We start from the raw sequence: 20236 nt of genomic DNA, 5'->3' as shown, positions 1-20236 counted from the left end.
CTCTTGGCACAAGGGCACAGCTGGGCACAGGGGGGCTGCCAGGAGGAAGGTGGGTGCAGGGGAACAGCTTCTGGCTCACAGGGATAGAAACATGGACTGGTTTGGGCTGGAAGGGAACTTAGAGATCATCCCATTGTGTGGACAGGGACACCTTCCACTATCCCAGTTTGCTCCAGCCTGGCCTTGGACACTGCCAGGGATGGAACTTCCCTGGACAACCTGTGCCATGTCTCAACACGCTCACAGTGAAGAATTCCTTCCTGATACCTAATCTCAGCCTGCTCTGACAGGAGCCATTCCCTGCTCCTGTCACTGCACGCACTCTGAGCAGCCTCTCCACGCAGGTATGCGGCTTGTCCCGGGCAGGGCAGCTCTGACCTGAGCAGGACAGCCCTTCCTTGTTCATTCCCTGCTCCTGGAGGGACGTGGCTGCTGCCAGCAACCCCAGGCACTGCTGTGATGGGACAACACAGAACCACCACAGGCACTGCTGTGATGGGACAGGAGCAGAACCACCCTCGGGCACTGCTGTGATGGGACAGGAGCAGAACCACCCTCGGGCACTGCTGTGATGGGACAAGAGCAGAACCATCCCGGGGGCACTGCTGTGATGGGACAAGAACGGAACCACGCTCAGGTAAGGGGAGCACACCGGGACCCGTTCCCGGGAGGGGCACCGCGCTCTCCGAACCACCTCGCTGCGGCAGCGCCGGGCCGGGCACGGAGCAGGCACCCCGGGCAGGCTCGGGCCGGCCGTCCCTTTAAGCGGGCGGCGGTGGGGCCGCCCCTCCGGCCGGGATAGGCCGGGCCGGGCCGGGGCCGCCTCCCGCCCCCGGAGCGGGCGGCGCGGGGAGGCTCGGCCGCGCTGCAGCCTCCGGTGCCGGCGGCGAGCGGCAGAGCGTCCCCGCTCCCCGAGGGGCTCGGCAGCGGCGATGCCCAGGCGCAGCATCGCCGAGGTGAAGGTGCTGGACGTGCAGAAGCGGCGCATCCCCAACAAGCACTATGTGAGTGCCCCGGCCCGGCCCCGGGCGAACAAAGGCCGGGCGCTGCCGGCCCCGCTCCCGCGCGGAGCTCCGGGAAGGGAGGACGGACGAGGAGGAGGAGGAGAAAGAGACAGAGGGCGGCAGCGCTGCCGGGGTGCCTCTCTGGGTGTGCCGGGGGTGCCTCTCTCGGCTGTGCCGGGGGGTCCCGCGGTGCCCCTGCCAGCCTGGGGATGCCCCCGGCCCCGCGGGATGCCCGGGGATGCGGGCGGTGGTTGCGGCACCGGGCATCGGCCACGGGCACCGCGGGGAAGCGCCCCCGCTCCTGCAGCTGGCGCCGGGACCTGTTGGTCGCGGAGTCCCGGGGCAAAGAGACCACCCGGCTGCTGCTTTCGGTCGCTGGGTAGTGCTCCGTCCCTAGGAAGGATCCCTCGTGTCCCCTGCCCTCCTGCGTGCTCCAAACTGTCGTGGGTTTGTCTGGTTTTGAAGGTGGTTTTATTTTTTTTTTTCCTTTTTTTTTTTTTTTTTTTTTTTATGATTTAAACTTTGGTGTGTTTCCAGGCACACCCGTGGAGAGCTTGTGGGTGAATCCTGGCAAGAGCCTAAAACAAAGCCCGAAATGTTCTTGCCTCCCGTGTTGCCGTGGCCCGGGGTGACCCGGTGACACACGCACTGCTCGGGGCACATCTGGGCTGTGCAGATGTGCTCTTTGCTCTGGCTGCAGTCAGTTGCCACAAGGGCCAGGCTTTCAGAGCTCTGGGAGGATCGAGGGCTTCTCCAGCTCCCCTCGGCTGTTTCGTGGCATTGAGCAACAATTGGAGGAAAGCTGAGGGCAGGAGGCGAGGGCAGCGGGGTCTCTCCTCGCATCAGCGATGCGGCGTGGCCGCTGCCACCCACCCACCTCCCTTATCTCCCCTTCTTCCTGCTGCCCTGCCTGGAGCTTTGCCAGCCCTGGCAGAGCCTGGCTCGGGTTCCAGATGTGCGCTTTTCCTGCCGTCGTGTCCATCGTGCCTTACTCATCGCTCCGGAGCCGCGCTCAGCTCTGCGCGCCGCAGTTTGTCTTGGCGGACCCGGGGCTTGGCCGCCGTGTCCCGTGCCGAGCCGGGCTGGGCTGGCTGTGGGGTGGCTCTGCTGTCCCTGCCGTGCCCCTCGGAGCGGTGTCCCCGCGGTGCCGCGCACGGTCAGCGCTGTCCCCGCCTGTCGCGGCTGGAGTTGGGCAGGGCACAAATAATCCCTGCGAGGCTGCAAAACTGGGCCGGCGATGTTTGCTGAGCACAGAGCAGGATGGAGGGGCGGTGGGTGGGGACGGGGAGCAGGAGCGGTGACAGCTGTGAGCCCCGGCCTCTGCCTCCCCAGCCCATCCCATCCCAATCCCATCCCTGTGCTCCAGCCTCCCCATCCCAGCCCATCCCTGTGCTCCAGCCCTCCCCTGCTCCGGGCTCGGACCCAAAGGCAGCAGCGGGAGCCAGCGTGGCTGCTCGGGGCTGGGCAGGGAGGGGCCGGCAGCCTGCAGGCAGCGCTGGAGTCAATGGGAGCGCTCGCCTTGCCGGAGGAATCGATAGGAGCAGGCAGATTCACAAAGCCAGTTAATTATATGAAACCAAAGCGCCTTTTTTTTTTCTTTCCTTTTTTTTTTTTTTTTTCTCCTGCAAAGAGAAGGAGAGGCAGCAAATCATGGCTGAATCATTTGTAGGCAGTGGCTGCTGGCACAGCGTGAATGCAAGGCAAGCACCGAGTGTCTGTGTAAAACCTTTGCCCTTTGCCTTCTCCCATCACACAGATGTGCTCTGCCCCAGCCCTGAGACAGCTCTCCTGTCCCTGGGGAGGCTGCAGGACCACGCTGCCTTTCCCTCCTGCTGCCTCTGTGATGACCTGCCCTGCTCGGGCTCCTCTGCACCAGCCAGAGGTTTCCCTTTGCTGGACAAAGCTGTGATTGTGCTGCTCAAGATGAGGCCACAGCACAAAGTTATGAATTCCACTTTCCCAGTAAAGTGAAATCAAACTCCTTGTTGCACCTGCAGTGGGGAGGGCTGGCTCTGTTCAGGCTGCTGTGGTTTGCCTTTCACCTGGGTAACTGATACTACAAGAATTGCAATGCCTGAGACAAAAAGTTGGTTGTTTTGCAGCTCTGCTGTGGAGCAGGATGCACAGCATTTCCCCAAATTGCAGGGCAAGCACCCAGCAAGGTGCTGGGCAGGGTTTGGATAGCTGGGTACAGGTGCTGGGCTGAGTTAGGGCTCAGCACAGCCCTGTGCCCTCTCACTCCACTTGTGTTTTTAAGCTTTTCTTCATGGGCACCACCTGGCAGGGGCACTGAGGAATGATCCTTGTGCAGGTGCTTGTTGCAGGATGCTCTGGCTCATTTTCCAAGGGAAAAGGGGACTCCATCCTCCAGGCAGTGGCTGAGGTGACATTTTCAGTACATTTCCCACAAAATCCTGTGTGAAGTGATCCCAGCTCAGGGCTCCAGGGCCACCCTGCAAATCTGAGCAAAGTCCAAGAGGAAAGCTTAAAAATAATCATTGTGAGAGACAGAGGAGCAGACTGTCTTTTCTCTGGTCTGGCCAAGTCTCTGATAAATGAATGTTTATTCAGAAAAGACCCAAAACAAAGCCATAGTAGAAACAGACTGGATTTTTCTTAAAGGACTCCACTCAGGACCTTTTTATAGTATTGTGTTTGTTATTCTCGAGCAGAAGCCCTAAAAGAAAGCTTTTTCCTACTAAATCCAGATTGGGTTTTCTTTCCCTTGGGCAAGCTTCAGGATGTTCAATTTTGTTACAGCTGCAATGTGTGTGTTTTCTATGTGTTAATAGCAATGCCATTAAATCCCAGCTCCATTTCTGCCTACCAGGAACATTTCCATAGTTATATAGGTTTAAATGGCTGTTCTGGAGCACCATCCAAAATTATATCTGTCCATTCAACAGCATGCTGTTTGGGTGGGTTAGATTTTTGGGAAAGCTGGGTTATGTTCTCTCAGGACTTCCATTCCCAACCTCCATGTATCCCTGAAAAGGGGGAATTTAAATAATATTTGCAGCATACATTTATTTTGCAAACCCAGTGAACAAGATGGCAAAACATTAAACAAGGTGAAGACCTCATTTGTGGCAGCTGGGTTGTGAAAGTAATTAACAGTGAGTGGTGGAATCTGGCTAATGGAACCTACAGGTGTTTGAAAACAAATTTGAGGAGAACCACGTTCAAAAAGTGAAGGTGCTGTTACGTTTTTGATGTGGTGGTGTAGGTGTCCTCTCTGCTCCTGAGGCCATTTGTGGTTTCATTCCTCGTGTAGCCCAGCCCTACTGTGCTTATCTGGAGCTGATTATGGAGTGTTTGAATGGCAAGAGGACAGAGCTGCCAATCCACAGCTTCTTTAGTGCCTTATATTTATGAGCTGAAGGTGTTTCTGAGGAGCACCATGGATGTTGCTTTGTGGTCCCAGCTGGAGCAGAGCTTGGTGGCCCTGGCACGGTGTCACCTTGAGCAGGCTGAGTTATTCCCCTGGATTTTGGGAGTTATTTCTGCCCTTGTGCATCATCCAGGTTGTTAGGGTGTCAGGGATGACTTTTCCCCATGCTGTCTCATGGAAGGGTGACCGTGCCCTTGGAATGTGGGAATGTCCTGTGGGCAGCTGAGGGAGGAAGGAGGAGGCTGGCATGAGTAGTGTGAAATCTATGCAGTGTGGTGTCCCCAGATAACCAAACTAGGAGTGGGAGAGAGCCAGGGGAAGCTGCAGTCTCACTCCTGGTGGCCTCTAAAGCTTTGAGGGCTTTCTCAGCATCCTCAGTGGTGGTTTGCTGCTGTATCCTGTGGTTGTGCCTTGTTTCATCCCATTTCCTGTCAGCTGGATGATGCTGTCCCAGCAAGGCAGGGAATTTGGTTGGAATTTTGCCCTGTCCTTGTGCCTGACCCTGCTCTGCTCCAGATCTCACCAGGCTTTCCTCCTCACCTCTCAGCAGAGCTGAGCATGGAGCACTCTTATCTTTGTGGATGAAAACCAGCACTCAGACTCCAACTCTGCTTTGTTTTCCTTCCCCAGCCACTTTTCTCAAGGCTGTTGAAAAGCTTGAATGTGGAAGGGCCAAATCCTGCCTGGCCCCTGGCTGCTGTCAGGAGCAGCTCTGTGCGGGAAGCTGATGCTCACACTCAGTGCCAGCTGGTGCTCACACTCAGTGCCAGCTGGTGCTCACACTCAGTGCCAGCTGATGCTCACACTCAGTGCCAGCTGGTGCTCACACTCAGTGCCAGCTGGTGCTCACACTCAGTTCTAGCTGATGCTGATGCTCACACTCAGTGCCAGCTGATGCTCACACTCAGGTCCAGCTGATGCTGATGCTCACACTCAGTGCCAGCTGGTGCTCACACTCAGGTCCAGCTGATGCTCACACTCAGTTCCAGCAGCTCTGGGGCCATCCCTGGCCTCTGCCTGCCCCCAGCTCTCTGACCTTGATCCCCCAGCTTTGTTTGGAGGGTGTCTCTGCCTTCCTGTGCCAGTGGGGGACAGGAAGCAGGAGAATCCATCTGTGTGACCTTCAGAGGGGCTGGGGCAGGCTGGCTGCATTGCTGTGTGCCTGAGGGCTCTGAGCAGCCTCTGCTGGGCTGTCCTTGGGGCTCCCAGCCTGGTGGCTGTGCCCTGGCCATCCCAGCAGTGCTGTGCCCTGCCAGGCTGTGCAGCAGCTGGGGGAAAGAGGGTACAGAGCAAAAAATCCAAGGGATGAGCTGGGGAGAGGGGAGAGGAGGCTGCTCTGCAGTGCTGGCTGTGTGCTCAGGCTGCCTGGGCTGGTGATGAGGATCTCCCTGCCCTGGTGCTCCCTCCAGCCCTGTTTCCAGCCCTGCCTTGGCTGGTGCTGAGATTTTGCCTGCCCTTTTTCCAGCCCTGCCTTGCTGTTTCTGCCTCTCCTGTGCCACAGAGCCCAGGGCAGCATCCCTGGTGCCCCGCAGCAGCTGGAACACCTTCCCATGCCAGCCTGTCCCTCCTCTCAGCTCCCCAGGCACAGAGCAGGGGTGAGGGGTCCCGAGCTGTCTGCCCACCCAGCTGGGCCTTGGCTGTCCCTCTGCTGCCCCCAGCTTTGGCATCCCCTGTCCCCTCCCCAGCCCTGCAGCAGTGAGGGCTGATGGACAGGGGCCAAGCACAGCAGCAGCTTGGTGCCAAGAACTTTCTTTGTTTCCAGCCACCTCCCTCCTTTTTTTTTCTTTTTTTTTTTTTTTTCTCTTTTCCTCTTACAATTCCCCACTCCCTTTTCTGCGTTAAACCCACTCTGGCTTGGCTGCCTTGCTCAGCTCCTGTGGTTTCTCTGCCCCTTCGGGTTTCCAAAGGGAGGGTGAGGCTCTCACATCTCCCCTCATTTCAGGGTCACCACGTTTCAGCGTGGGTGAAATCAAAAGCCTGACGCCTTTGACTGATGCTTTTCCTCTTTGCTGCTGAAAGATGCTTTAAATATGTGCAGTTTTCCACAGAGAGCTTCATTGTGCAGAGTCCCCCCCGGGCCTGAGACCACACAGCCTCTGAGCCTTTGGAAACAGCTCTGCAGACAGCTCAGCCCCCGCTGCAGGCTGCAGTGTCTGGAGCTGCTGCAGGAGCCCTGCTGGAGCCTGGGACCTTCCCTGGTGTCCCTGCCCTGCCTGGAGGTGTCATCCCAAGTGACCATGGGGTTGCTGTGCCTCCTGCCCATGTCTGTGTGGGGGAGCTCTGGGATCCTTCAGGGATCCCTGAGCTGGTGCCGGGGTGGCTGAGCTGTTTTGGGCACAGGAAGGCTCTGGGATCCTTCAGGGAAGGCCCTGAGCTGGTGCTGGGGTGGCTGAGCTGCTCTGAGATCCTTCAGGGAAGGCCCTGAGCTGATACTGGGGTGCCTGAGCTGCTCTGGTTACAGGGAAGCTCTCAGATCCTTCAGGGAAGGCCCTGAGCTGGTGCTGGGGTGCCTGAGCTGCTCTGGGATCCTTCAGGGAAGGCCCTGAGCTGGTGCCGGGGTGGCTGAGCTGTTTTGGGCACAGGAAGGCTCTGGGATCCTTCAGGGAAGGCCCTGAGCTGGTGCTGGGGTGCCTGAGCTGCTCTGGGCTCCACCTGCATTCTGGATGCTGCTGAGTTTGGGCTGCACTCGCTGCCTGGTGCCAGGCAGAGTTCCCAGGCTGCTGCCCCCTCTCCCACATCCTTCCTTGTGGGGTTTTGGTGTGTCCCCCCCAGCCAGGGCACCATGCAAATCTCTGTGAAAAACTTTGGAAAACTCCTGTAGCAGGGGAGAGAAGCTGAAAGTGCAGCTCTAGGTTTTCCTCTCCTTCACCCTGCCTTTTTCCTGCTCACATTTGAGCAGACCAGGCTGCTCCCCAGCTTGTCCTGGTGTGTTTATGCAGGGAGTCCAGAAGTGATTCTGCTGCGAGGTCACACGGCCTCGTGTTCAAGAATGGGAAACTGGCTCTGTTATTTTATTTTTTATTTTTTTCTCAGTATCTGTTCTTAATTTCCTTGCCTCGAGTCAGCAGTTTGAATCAGCTCCTCTGTCTCTCCCCGTGCTGTTGTGAGGCACTTTGGGCAGGGCAGGATGGAGGATTTGGGAATGGATCCTTGGTCCCTGAGGGCACTGGGAGTCACCAGGAGCCACTGCTGGGTGCAGCACCAGGGATTTCCAGCAGTCCCTGCAAAAACACTGCTGGGCTGGCTGCTCCCAGGGCTGGCTGCTTCATCCCTTCAAGAGGAAAAGAAAGGAAAAAAAAATTAAATCTCTGGCTGCCCTTTCCAGATTCTCACTGGCTCCTCACCCCTCTGTCCCCGTGACTCCTGTGGCTCTGCTGGGTCTGAGCTGGCTCTGCAGCCTCCAGGAGCTCCCTCCCTGCCCACGAGGGATGTCCTGGATCCCCCTGGCTCTCAGTGTTCCCCTGGGCTGCTCTGACAGCTCTGCTGTGCTTGGCCAGCTGCCATCTGCATTTCTTGCAGCAAGCTGTCATTTCCTGACACTTCCCTTCCCTTCCAAAGGTTTTCAGCCCCATTTTCCAAGGGCTGTTCTCCCTCTGACAGAGGTGCTGGGCAGGGGACAGCAGTGACAGATGCTGGGTGGTGATGGAGGGCACCAAGGGAAGGCTGCAGGATCCCTGAGTGCAGTGCAATGCTCACGGGGTGAGTGCAGTGTTCAAACCTTCCCAAACCTGCACTTGTTAGGTGAGGGGAGCACCAGGGTTGTGTTTTCTGGTGGATTTTTTATTTCTGAGACAGCAGGGACTGGATTAGGTATTGGGAGACGCCAAGATCTGGGATGGGGCGTTGGAAGGACGAGGAATATCCACCAGCAGAGAGGCAGCTGGCTTTCCCCAGGTTTGATAGATGCTGAGGAGCTCCAGTTCCTGTGGTTCCCCCATCTCCTCTGCTGTCCATAAGCAGGTTAAGGAGAAACCCCTGGAGACCTTTCTGCTGCTGGAAAGGGATGTGCAGGAAACTCTTCTCTGACCCCTGGGAGTTGTGCATTTCAGCACAGCAGCAGAGAGCAGAAATTGCTGCAGAGGCCACAGGGGAGCCTGGGGTGCCCTCGTACCTTCACTACCCTCAAGAGCTCTGAATGACTCTGGCTCCGTCTGTCCACATCCTGATTAAAATCCCAGCCTAATGAGCTGTTGACTCCAAATAAAGGCAGGGTGGGAATAAACAATGAGGAGGAGCTGGCTGCTGCTGCTGCCCCAGTGGAAGGCTCAGTGCAGGCAGGCAGCCAGCAGTGATATAACCCGAGCAGGGCTGGGGACTGCTGACAAAACTGGCATACAGCTCAGCTCCCAGCCCACATGAGCTCATGCTGGCCCTGCATCGGGCCCTGGGCAGAGGGTAGAGGAGTTTGAACCTGTGTTAGCACCAGGTTAACCCTTGGATTGCTGGGGGAGTGCTGCCTCCCTTGGAGCACAGCATGGCCTCCACAGCTGGAGCAGATGTTGTCTTGGAGAATCCATCTGTCTTCATAAGGAGGAAATGAGGGTTCTTCATCTCAAAATAAGAGTTTGGGAGTGAAAGCAGAGCAGGGAATGGCTCCAGACTGAGGGACTGGGTTTAGGTGGGATATTGGGTGCGCAGGCCCTGGCACAGAGTGCCCCTGGATCCCTGGCAGTGCCCAATGCAGGTGTTTGATCACCCTGGGACAGTGGAAGATGTCCCTGCCATGCAGGGAGATCTTTAAGGTCCCTTCTAACCCAACCCAAATTCAACAAAAGTGGACCTTGAATTACTGGTTTGAAATAGGGAAGTTCTTTATTTTAGCAGTAAGAACTTGGTCCCTCTTGCTGCCTTGTTTTCTGTCTACTTTTCTGTGGAAGTGATTGCTCGGGGAAGAGTTTGTCACCCTCAGGAGTGTCCCCACCTCGGTGGCTCAAGCTGTGCCAGCCCTCTGAGCAGCACAGTGAGATCTGAGGTGAGATTTTCAGTGCAGCATTTGAGTAGCTTTGATAAACTCCAATAACTGAGTGTTGTGCTGTCCTGGTGTTTAAGTCTGGATACTGGCTGAGGATGTTGGTCTCATTCCAGAATCTGGATAAATGGGCATCTCAGTGGGCAAAACCTGGATAAACTCCTGAGGGATTCTCTTTTAAATACCAAACCATCAGCTTTTAAGAGCCTTGATGCTTGATTTTGCTAGCAGCAGTTCCAGCAGGTCCCTTCACCTGAGCTTCTGAAAGTTTTGGTCCCTCTTCAAGGAATTGATGCTTGAATTTCTGATAGAAATAAGGACTTGAGTTAGGAGGGAAAAAATACCCTGGGTTCTGCTCAGTCAATCTGTTATCAATTTGAGATTTGTGTCACTTGGGTGTTACACTGGCACCTCACCAAGGGTTATCTCTGCTTTCTGTGAAACACAGAGGGGACATGAGATCAGTAATTGCCTCATTCTGTGATGTGCTTGTTGTCTTTCACAGGAGAATTGGTCCTGAAATGGGCTGGATTTGGGGTTTTTTGCTGAAATGGGCTGGGTTTGGGGTTTGGTGCTGAAATGGGCTGGGTTTGGTGCTTTGTTTTGTGCTGAAATGGGCTGGGTTTGGTGCTTTGTTTTGCATTCATCACCAGTTAGAGCCTGGTCCTGGGGTCTGTGAATGACCTGCAGTGACTGGGGCTGGTCCTGTGCATTTTAGGGATCAGGACACTGATTTCCACCCCTGCGGGTGTCAGAAACCCAACCCCAAGCAGGTGGAGTTGCAGACCCCGGGGCTTTGGGCTGTTGCAGTCCCATTTGCAGGAGCCAGGCTGGTGCCCTTGGATCTCAGCATCAGCTCTGGTGCTGCAGCTGTAAATGGGGCGCCCGGGGTTTAGTTTTAATTGGGTTTTTAGTGCTGTCTGGAGGGATTTGTGCTGTGTTTTTACACAGAATTGTCACCTCACACTCAATGTGTGCCCCTCTCCAAGGCCACAGAGTTCAGTCCACCACCAGAAACAAACATTTGGTTAAGCTGCAGCTCAGTCATTTCCCCTCACCTCTGTTGTGGCTGAATCGATCTGAAGCCTTCCCCTGCTCGTCACCCAGCTGTGGGGGGGCTGCACTGGCAGATTTTGGGTCGTGGTGGGGCTTTTTTGGGGGTTCCTCACGCTGATTTGTGCCTCTGTTCCCTGCAGGTGTACATCATCAAGGTCACCTGGTCCAATGGAGCCACCGAGGTCATTTACAGACGGTACAGCAAGTTCTTCGACCTGCAGGTGGGAAACCCTGGGGAGGTGACAGGAGTGCTGGGGGTGTGACAGGAGTGCTGGGGGTGTGACAGGAGTGCTGGGGGTGTGACAGGAGTGCTCTGGGGGTGTGACAGGAGTGCTGGGGGTGTGACAGGAGTGCTGGGGGTGTGACAGGAGTGCTCTGGGGGTGTGACAGGAGTGTTCTGGGGGTGTGACAGGAGTGCTCTGGGGGTGTGACAGGAGTGCTCTGGGGGTGACAGGAGTGCTCTGGGGGTGTGACAGGAGTGCTGGGGGGGTGACAGGAGTGCTGGGGGTGTGACAGGAGTGCTGGGGGGGTGACAGGAGTGCTCTGGGTGTGACAGGAGTGCTGGGGGTGTGACAGGAGTGCTGGGGGTGTGACAGGAGTGCTCTGGGGGTGTGACAGGAGTGTTCTGGGGGTGTGACAGGAGTGCTCTGGGGGTGACAGGAGTGCTGGGGGGGTGACAGGAGTGCCGGGAATGCTCCTGGGCTCTGCCTGGAGGGGATGAGAGTCTGGGATGGGGCAGATGCTGCTCTCAGCCCTGTCCCTGCCCTGCAGGACATCTGAGTGAGTGGCTGTGAGCACACTGAGGTGACAGCTCAGCCTGCCCTGCCCTGCTGTCACCCTGCCCCAGCCCTGGCAGTGCAGGGGTTAAAGCTGTGAGCAGCCGCTTGTGTAACCAAGGAAATATGAAAGTAAATAAATAAGGAACAGCTGTTGGGCAGCAGCCAGGGCTGGAAGGAAATGGAACTCGTGCTTCCTTCTCTGCAGCATCTCCTCTTCATGGTGCTGCGGGCTCATTCCTCTGGCTGGAGAACAGGATTTGGGGTGTCTGTGTTCCCAGACCCAGATTGGGCTGTCTGCGCCCCCAGCTCCCTTTGGGGTGTCTGTGCTGGTTCCCTGGGCTGGGGAAGGGCTGGGGGGAATCCTGGCTGTGCTCCCTCTGTCCCTCCATCCTGGCTGGAGCTGTGCACTCTCCTTGGGTGGAAAATGTCACAACTGGAGTCAGGCACTCTGCAAAACACCTTTAGAAGCAGTGTATGTCCTTTATAAATACATGTAGATGTGTATCGTGGTGGAGGTGGGAAAGTTGAAAGCAAACATCTCCTCCCTTTGCTGTTCCCTGCAGTTTTTTCTTAAAAAAATGAAAAAAAAATATTATAGCAGCCACTCCTTTTTGGCTCTGTTGAAGGAATGAAAGAAGCTGTGGTTTTTCCCTTCCTTCCCCCTTATCACACATGCTTCCTGGTGTCCTTGTTTTAAACTCGTGCTGCAGGACAGTGCAAATTGGGAGGTGAGGAGTGAAACAGATCCTCTGAGCACAATGGAAAAAAATGCTCTGGGTAGGCTCGGTGGCATGACTGGTGCCATTGCTGGAGGCCTCTCTTGTGTGACTCTTGCATGATTCTGGGCCAGTTTTAGCTCTTCAGGCAGAAGTTTTCCATGCTGGAAATTATTCGTGCCTCTGGTTATTTAAAAAAAAAAAAAGGGAAAATTCCACACAGCCCCCCACCAAAATGAGTGTGGGACTGAAACAGTTCAGCTGCTTCTGAAAACAGCAAGAGGGGAAAATATTTTTCCTAGGTCCAGTTCTGATGATCTTTTTGATGTGCTGGAGGGAGAATTGGAAATTTGAGTGCAGGTGAGCTCTGTGTCAAGAATCTGTCTGTCATTGTTATCCAGGGAAAACCCATCCAGGCTGATTCAGGCTCACAGCCTTGAGCAACCCCAGTACGTGCATGTTGGGGTCAGGATATTTGTTCATTTAATACCAGTGTTCCCAGTGGCTCTGGCTGCACTTTCCATGCTCCTGCCAGGGGCTGAGCAGGGTTTGTTTTTTAAAAGAGCAGGGGAAAGGTTGGTGCACCCTCCTCCTTGGCTGTCAGGGATGTGGAAACTTCTGGATCCAAGTGGGAGAGAGGAGCTTGGTGGGGCTGGGGAGATGCTGCAGCCCCGTGGGAGAGGCTGGGGAGCTCCTCCTGGTGTTCCCAATGAATCCACAGCTGAATCATTGCTCACCTTCCATGGTGGCTGAACAATTATTGCGGGAGCAGGGCCAAGGAAAACACGGTGAGTGCTGAGAGCAGAGCCAGGGGCAAAGTGTGTTCCGCATCCCAGGCAGGCAGGGAGGACACTGCAAACACAGACTGTGCAGGAGTGAAGCCTGCAGGCTGCATCCACAGGATCCTGGAGGTTGGAAAAGAGCCCCAAACTCTTGGTGTGCCCCATCCCCACCTTGTCCCCAGCCCAGAGTGCTCGTTATCATCTACAAAGATAGATGATACTCAAGAAACCTTGAGTATCTAAAACTGCTCATTGAGCACTAAATCCTCCAGGGACGGGCTCTCCAACCCTCCCTGGGCAGTTCCAGTGCCTGAGCCCCCTTTCCATGGGGAAATTCCTGCTGTGCCCACCCTGAGCCTGCCCTGAGCCCCCTTTCCATGGGGAAATCCCTTTGCCTTGGAGCCACCAGAGCAGCTGCACTCCCCATGCTGGGATGAGCAGTGTCAGAAGCCACCCTGCTGCTCACAGTGATGCCACAGATTCCAGCCAGGAGCATTTGGGGCTTTTCCTGAGTACTGTGGCCTTGCAGAGCCCTTCCCTTTCCTGTCCTTGGTGCCCAAACCTGGCCATGTCCTGCACAATTCCAGCTTCTGTCCTGCACAATTCCAGGTTCCCAGCTCGTGGCTGCTGCACCTTTCCAAGCACCACCACCCTGCCTTTCTCTTCCAAGGGTGGCAGGACCTCCTCTCTCTGCCTGCTTGGCTGTTTCCATGCCTTGTGCCACACCAGTGTCCCACAGGATGCTGTCACCTCTCCCCAAGGGCTGGTGGCCCTGCTCACCCTCAGCTGAGCCAAGCTGCTTCCTCCTGGAGCCAGGCCCGCAGTTTGGGCAGATGCAGTCAGTGGTGGCTCTGATCCCTTGGGAAGTGCTCAGTCTGTGCCTTTTCCTGCTCTGGGGTCACCACTCCCGTGCTGAAATCAGGGTGAGATTCTGGAGCTGGGGGTCAGCTCCACCCTGGGCTCTCTCCTGTGCCCAGGAGGGGTTTTGCTCTGCAGGTCCTCTGCCTCTCCTCCTTTTCTCTGTGAATATTTTCTGTCAGGTGGCAATTTACGTCAGGGCAGTTTTTTAGGAATAGAGGAAGATAGAATTGTAATTCTGAGCTTTAAAACCTGGTGTAACTGCAGGATTTGTAGTAAATTTGTAACTCCAAATGCTAAACTCAGTTTTGCATAAACCCCTTGGCTGGAGGAATAATTTCCTTCCAACAGGACTGAGGCTCTTTCTCAACACTCACAATTCCAGATGTGAGCTGCTGGCAGCAGATGGAGGCTGCTCCTGAGAAACAAAGGGATGGGATTGGGGCTTGCAGGGTGCTGGGAATGTCAGCTGGCATGGAAGGGGGAAATCAGGCACTGGAGTGGCCTCTGTGGTGGGCAGGGAGAGGATCAGGGTCTGCTCCTGCCTGGGAGGTGCAGAAGCTCTGCAGTGCCTGTGGGATGCTCCCCTGACGAGTTCCTTGGAAGGATCCTCTTGAACCACAGGCTGCCAGCAGTGCCACTGCTGCTTAGAGAACAGACTCTGGCTGGTCTCTTGTGGTTTCTCGTGGAAACCCCCAGAAGGAAGCATTTTTTCCCCCCTTTGTCATTGTGAGTTCAGCAGGCACGGCTGGCAGTCACTTGAGCTCTTCATGTGACCGAGAGCCACTGTTGTCTTGCTGCTCTGCTGAAACACCCCAACCCTTTCACACCTTTCCTGCTCTTGCCAGCCCCCATGGAGCCCCAGTCCATGTCCTCAGCATCTTCTGCCTTTTGGCTGCAGCCACATTCTCAGAATCCCAGAATTATTGAGGTTTGAATTCTCAGAATCCCAAATTACTGAGGTTGGAAAAACATTTCTGATACCATCAAACCCAAGCTGTGCCTGATCCCCACCTTGTCCCCAGCCCAGAGTCTGAGTGCCACCTCCAGGGATGGGGATCCAACCCTCCCTGGGCAGTGCCAGTGCCTGAGCCCCCTTTCCATGGGGAAATTCCTGCTGTGCCCACCCTGAGCCTGCCCTGAGCCCCCTTTCCATGGGGAGATTCCTGCTGTGCCCACCCTGAGCCTGCCCTGAGCCCCCTTTCCATGGGGAAATTCCTGCTGTGCCCACCCTGAGCCTGCCCTGAGCCCCCTTTCCATGGGGAAATTCCTGCTGTGCCCACCCTGAGCCTGCCCTGAGCCCCCTTTCCATGGGGAAATTCCTGCTGTGCCCACCCTGAGCCTGCCCTGAGCCCCCTTTCCATGGGGAAATTCCTGCTGTGCCCACCCTGAGCCTCTCTCAGGTTCCCTCTCCCCCTGTCCCTGTTCCCTGAGCACAGCCTGACCCCCTGGCTGTCCCCTGGCATGTTTCAGGGTCCCCCTCTTTGGCACAGGTTGCCCCAAGGCTTTTCCCCTTTAGTCAGACCCTTCAGCCCCTGAGGATGATGATGGTTCTGTGGCTGCTTCTCTGCTCAGAGCTTTCATTTTGAGGCCAGGCCTGGAGACACAGCACAGGCTGGGCTAAACGTGCTCCCTGCACAATTCAGGGACAGAAAAACTGGGAATTTGAACAACTCTAGAATTGGCTCTGGCTCTCCCTCCCATTCCTGTCTGTCTGTGCATCCATCCAGTGTTTCCCAGCTCTCTTGTTTGTCCATGTGTTCAACAGCTCCTTCAGGTTCTTTGCTGGAAGCTCTCAGCTCTGACCCACCTGGAGCTGTGTCATCTTGGAGCGAGCCCTGCAGCCCTGGGGCCAGCAGCTTGGTGTGCAACACCAGAAAATAAATAGTCTGTTGAAGTGTTGCCTGCTTCCATGAGAGAATTGGCAGCAGGCAGTGGCCTGTGCCTGCCATGTCCGTGTGGAGCAGGGCCTGGTGCTCCTGGAGGGGTTCCTCACCTGTTGTGTGCACACAGGCACCAGGCAGAGGCAGGCAGAGGGGGGAGTCTGGCTCTGAGGGAGCCTGAGAGGCTCTGGATAATCCAGCACACTCAATGGGCTCTGAAGGCTGGAGCTGGCACACAAAGAGGAATTGTTCTCATCAGCTTGTTCCAGGCACTTGGAGGCTTGAAAAATTAAAATGAGCCTCTTGCTTCCATTACTGTGAGCTCAGAGCTTGCCTTCCTCTGTCTCCTTCCCTTCCTCCTCCACTTTTTCCTCCTCCTCCTCCATTATTTACCCCAGGCTCCTGGCAGGAGTGCTCAGAGATGAAGTGAGTGTTATCTTCATGCTCCTGATGTGGAGGGCAGAGAGCAGCAAGCACTGGGCTCCAGCAGGAGGAAATGCCAGCCTGGATCCCTTCTCCTTGGCCATTCCTGCCCTGGGAATGCCAGCCTGGATCCCCATTCTCCTGGGCTCCAGCAGGAGGGAATGCCAGCCTGGATCCCCATTCTCCTGGGCTCCAGCAGGAGGGAATGCCAGCCTGGATCCCCATTCTCCTGGGCTCCAGCAGGAGGGAATGCCAGCCTGGATCCCCATTCTCCTGGGCCATTCCTGCTCTGGGAATGCCAGCCTGGATCCCCTTGTCCTGTCTCATTCCCGCCCTGGGAATGCCAGCCTGGATCCCCTCTCCTGAGCCATTCCTGCCCTGGCAATGCCAGCCTGGATCCCCTCTCCTGAGCCATTCCTGCCCTGGCAATGCCAGCCTGGATCCCCTCTCCTGCTCTGGGCGGCCTCTTTGATGGCAGAGCCCTGTGGCAGCTGAGCCAGGCAGGGTTTTGTGTCCAGGCATGGTAAACAGGTTTTGTGTCCAGGCACAGTAAACAGGGCTCTCTCAACAGTTCTTTCATAACAGGAATCTTATTTCAACACTTTGGGGATTTTTTTTTTTTTATTTTTTTTCCCCCGCTCCAGGGTTTATGGAGTTCAGCACAATTCTGGGCAGTTGCGTGTGCAGTGAGCTCGGTGGTTTCAGCCTCCCACAGAAATAAATCAGCAGGATCTCTGTCTCTCTCTCAGGCAGCTGGAGCAGGACAGGCCCTGCGTGACTGAGGGCAGGGGAGAAGCCACAGCTTCCTCCAAGAGAGCCCCAGCAACTGTGGCCAGGCTGCATTCAGAGCCAGGGGCTCCAACACCCCTTGCACAAGGGCAGGAATAGTGAATTCCCATCCTGGAGCTCAGGAGAAAACACTTTCCATTAAATAAGGCCTTTTTCTGTTTGCAGAAGGAAGAGCCAGTGTTTTTCCAGCAGTGCACCAAAGACCTTCAGCACTCTCCTCCACAAAGAGCATGCACAGCCCAGTGCACTTCAGCCTAGTTAAAAGTTGGCTCCTTTGTGTTTCCTCTCTCCAAATGTCTCCCATTTATAGCGTTCCAGCCCTTGGCAGAGCAGCCAGCACATTCCCAGAGCCAGGGCAGCTCAGGGGCTCAGCCCGGCCTGGGCTGGCACCTCCTGGGCCTGGCAGAGCTGGGGCTGCCCTGGCATCAGCTCCCTGGATGGGGCTGGGGGAGCATTCCCAGAGCCAGGAGAGAGCCAGGACACGCTGCAGGGCTGGGCAGGCGGGATCAGCTGCACATCCCTGAGCTACAGCCTGGCTGGGGCAGGGCTGGGAGCTCCATGGCTTATTCCAGACTGGGAACAGCTCTCCATGGCTTATTCCAGGTTGGGAATGGGACTCTGTGGCTTATCCCAGGCTGAGAGCAGCTCTCCATGGTTTATTCCAGACTGGGAACAGCTCTCCATGGCCCATCCCAGGCTGGGAACAAGACTCCATGGCTTATTCCAGACTGGGAACAGGACTCCATGACCCCTGATTTATTCCAGGATAGGAATAGCACTCTATGGCTCTTGGTTTATTCCAGACTGGGGACAGCTCTCCGTGGCTTATTCCAGGTTGGGAATAGGAGTCCATGGCCCATTCCAGGGAGGGAACAGCTCTCTTTGGCTCTTGGTTTGTTCCTAGCTGGGAACAAGACTCCATGGTTTATCCCAGGCAGGGGACAGATCTCCATGACCCCTGATTTATTCCAGGTTGAGAATAGCTCTCTATGGTTCCTGACTTATTCCAGGTTGGGAATAGGAGTCCATGGCTTTTGGTTTATTCCAGGCTGGGAACAGCTCTCCTTGGCTCTTGATTTGTTCCAGGCCGAGAACAGGATTCCATGACTTACTGCAGGTTGGGAACAGCTCTCCATGGCTTATTCCAGGCTGAGAACAACATTCCATGGCTCTTGGTTTATTCCAGGTTGGGAGCAGTTCTCCATGGCTCTTGCTCTGTTCCAAGCCCCTCTCCCAGTGCAGCCCAGTTGGCTGTGAGTCCCTCTCCCCCCGTTCCCTTGGGATGGTGCCTTGTTCCAGCTGCACCCAGGGCAAAGCAGGGCTGGCTCTGAGCCTGTTCTGTGCCCATTCACCCCTCCTGGCACCCCATGGCTCCTTCTCCCTGGAGCCTTGGCAGAGCAGCTGCAGGACAGCCCTGCCAGCCCTGGGGAAGCACATCCCAGGCAGGCTCTGATCCTGAGAGGAACGAGCCAAAAAGATGGACAGGATAAAAGTTCCATCCCTGGGGGCTTGTGCTGACAATGCAGTGTGGATTTTTGGGGGGAGCCCTTGCATGATGCAATGGTTGAAGGTTTTCCTGTTCCTCTCTCCCTGAGCCAGGGTGAGCTGATGCCCTTGCACTCCCCAGATATTTATTATTGGAAAAGCTCTGGAAATTCAGCTCCTCCCTCCTGCCAGGGCCCCTCTCCTGGCCCTGGGGAGGTTCCTGCTGTGCCCTGGGGCTTGCTGAGGTTCTGTGGCTCTGGCTTGAGTGAGACCCAGCATCTCCACGTGCTTTTAATCAATCCAACGCAGCCACTCTGCTGTAGGAAGGACCTGCAATTTATATCATGTGGCAGCAGGTCTGGCTCCAAAATGAGCCAGTTTGATCTGATTGATGCTGCCTGAGGAGAGGCTGAGGATGGGGAGCAGTAAATCAGTGTGAAGGAGTGCTGTGTCCCAGAGTGGGGGATTTTTAGTGAAATGGCCAGGACCTGTTTCTGTTGTTAAATGTTCTATTGTTAAATGCTCCTGGTGCAGCACAGACTGCTCTGAGCACCACCCACACACCCAAGGAGTGCATCCGTGCACTTGGGTGGGAGTGGGAGACAGAAAGGAGAGCTGGGCTGGTCCTGCCCTTGCAGGGGGAGTCGATGAAGCTGAAGGGATCCAGACAGGACAAGGTAGAGTCTGAGCTGAGCACGAGCTCAGGGCAGGAACAGCAGCCTCATGACCCTCTTCTTGCATCACACTTCTTGCTAAGCACCCAAACCATCCATTTCCCCTGCTGTCCCATGCTCCAAGGCAGCAGAAAAGCCAATATTGATGGATTTTTGTCCCCACATGAGGGAGGATTTCACAGTGATGTCACCAAGAGCAGCTCCAGGGCAATGCAGGGATGGAAAAAGGGGCACTGCAGACCCCGAGGGTCTGCTCAGGAAGTTCCACCTGAACACAGGGAAGAGTTTCTGCCCTTCTCAGTGCCCAGTGCTGGTGTCACTGGAGCCCTTTCCCAGCACTGGGCACTGAGCAGGGCACAAACTCTTCCCTGAGTTCAGGGGGAACTTGCTGGGCATCAGTTCCTGCCCATTTCTCTTGTCTCATTGCACACATTTGGGATCTGAGCTTGCTCCCTGTTAATCTCTCTGTCTTCTGAGCTGCTGTGGGGATTTTTTCACCCTCTGTTTGTTCAGACAGCCCTTGAGGATGCAGGGAAGGTGCCTCTTGTAGCATCTCAGAGAGACTAAACAGCCTGTGAGCTGCTGCCCAGATTTCCCTTTCCCAGACTGTTGCTTGGCAGAGCTTTCCCAAACCAGCTGATCCCAGTGCTTTGATCTGCAGGAGCACTCTGAGAGGTCCCTGGTTCCCAGCCTGGAGCTGTGTCCCTTTCCCAGCTCCCCAGTGGGACACTGGTGGCCCCAGTTGGTGCTGGTGGCCAGCTGGGGTCAGGGTGGCAGAGCAGGGCTGTCCCCTCTGAGCTCACCCTGCAGGGATGGCTTCTGGGGAGCTGGGGATGGGATGGGATGGGAGCAGCCTTGGCCCTGCTCCTCCCTGCTCCACGGCACTTTGTCCTTCTCACAAAGAGCCTCTTGTGATTCTGCCCCCAGACTGGGGAGCCTTTTGTTGAACTCCTTTTGTTGAACTCCTTTTGTTGAACTCCTTTTTTGCCCTTTTCCCTGCTGGCTGCTCTCTCTGGGTACCAGGGCTTGGGGCAGCTCTCCCTGCTGGAGCACAGAGCAGCAGTAATGTGGTTTGAGGCTGAGCCTCTGCCAGCCAAGAGAGCAAATCCCCAAATCCCAGCGTGGGTTGTGACCACACAGGGTCCCTGGTGCCACCTCCCAGGGCAGTGTTATCTTTTTATACTAAAAACTACGTGTACAATATTTACAATTACTTTCCAACACCCATCACCTATGCTAGACACCGAGCTTCTACTCTAAACCAATCCAAAAGTGCCACCATCACCCAGAAGATGGAGGCCATGAAGAAGGACAAAGGCTGCACAGATTCCTCCATCTTTCCCCCTGAACCCCCGTTCTAAAACCTCCAAAAATCTATTTTTCACCCTGTGATAAATTCACTCTCATTCTGCTTAAACTTCCGTGGC

The 20236-nt window shown here is 55.8% G+C and overlaps 1 protein-coding gene across 2 annotated transcripts in view; it reads left to right on the top strand.

Moving 5' to 3' along the window:
* The first annotated feature begins 932 nt into the window (after positions 1–932).
* SH3PXD2B (SH3 and PX domains 2B) overlaps positions 933–20236 on the top strand; it is a 61620-nt gene continuing 42316 nt past the window's right edge. For both annotated transcript variants that reach the window (XM_059483982.1, XM_059483981.1), the window contains exons 1-2: positions 933–1004; positions 10561–10641. In XM_059483982.1, the coding sequence (XP_059339965.1) occupies positions 933–1004; positions 10561–10641 (153 nt within the window). The remainder of the gene's footprint in view (positions 1005–10560; positions 10642–20236) is intronic.

Source organism: Ammospiza nelsoni, chromosome 16 (genome assembly GCF_027579445.1).
Source record: "Ammospiza nelsoni isolate bAmmNel1 chromosome 16, bAmmNel1.pri, whole genome shotgun sequence".
In the NCBI taxonomy this organism is placed as follows: domain Eukaryota; kingdom Metazoa; phylum Chordata; class Aves; order Passeriformes; family Passerellidae; genus Ammospiza; species Ammospiza nelsoni.
Note: the sequence above shows the minus strand (reverse complement) of the source record. Positions and strands in the feature narration are given on the sequence as shown.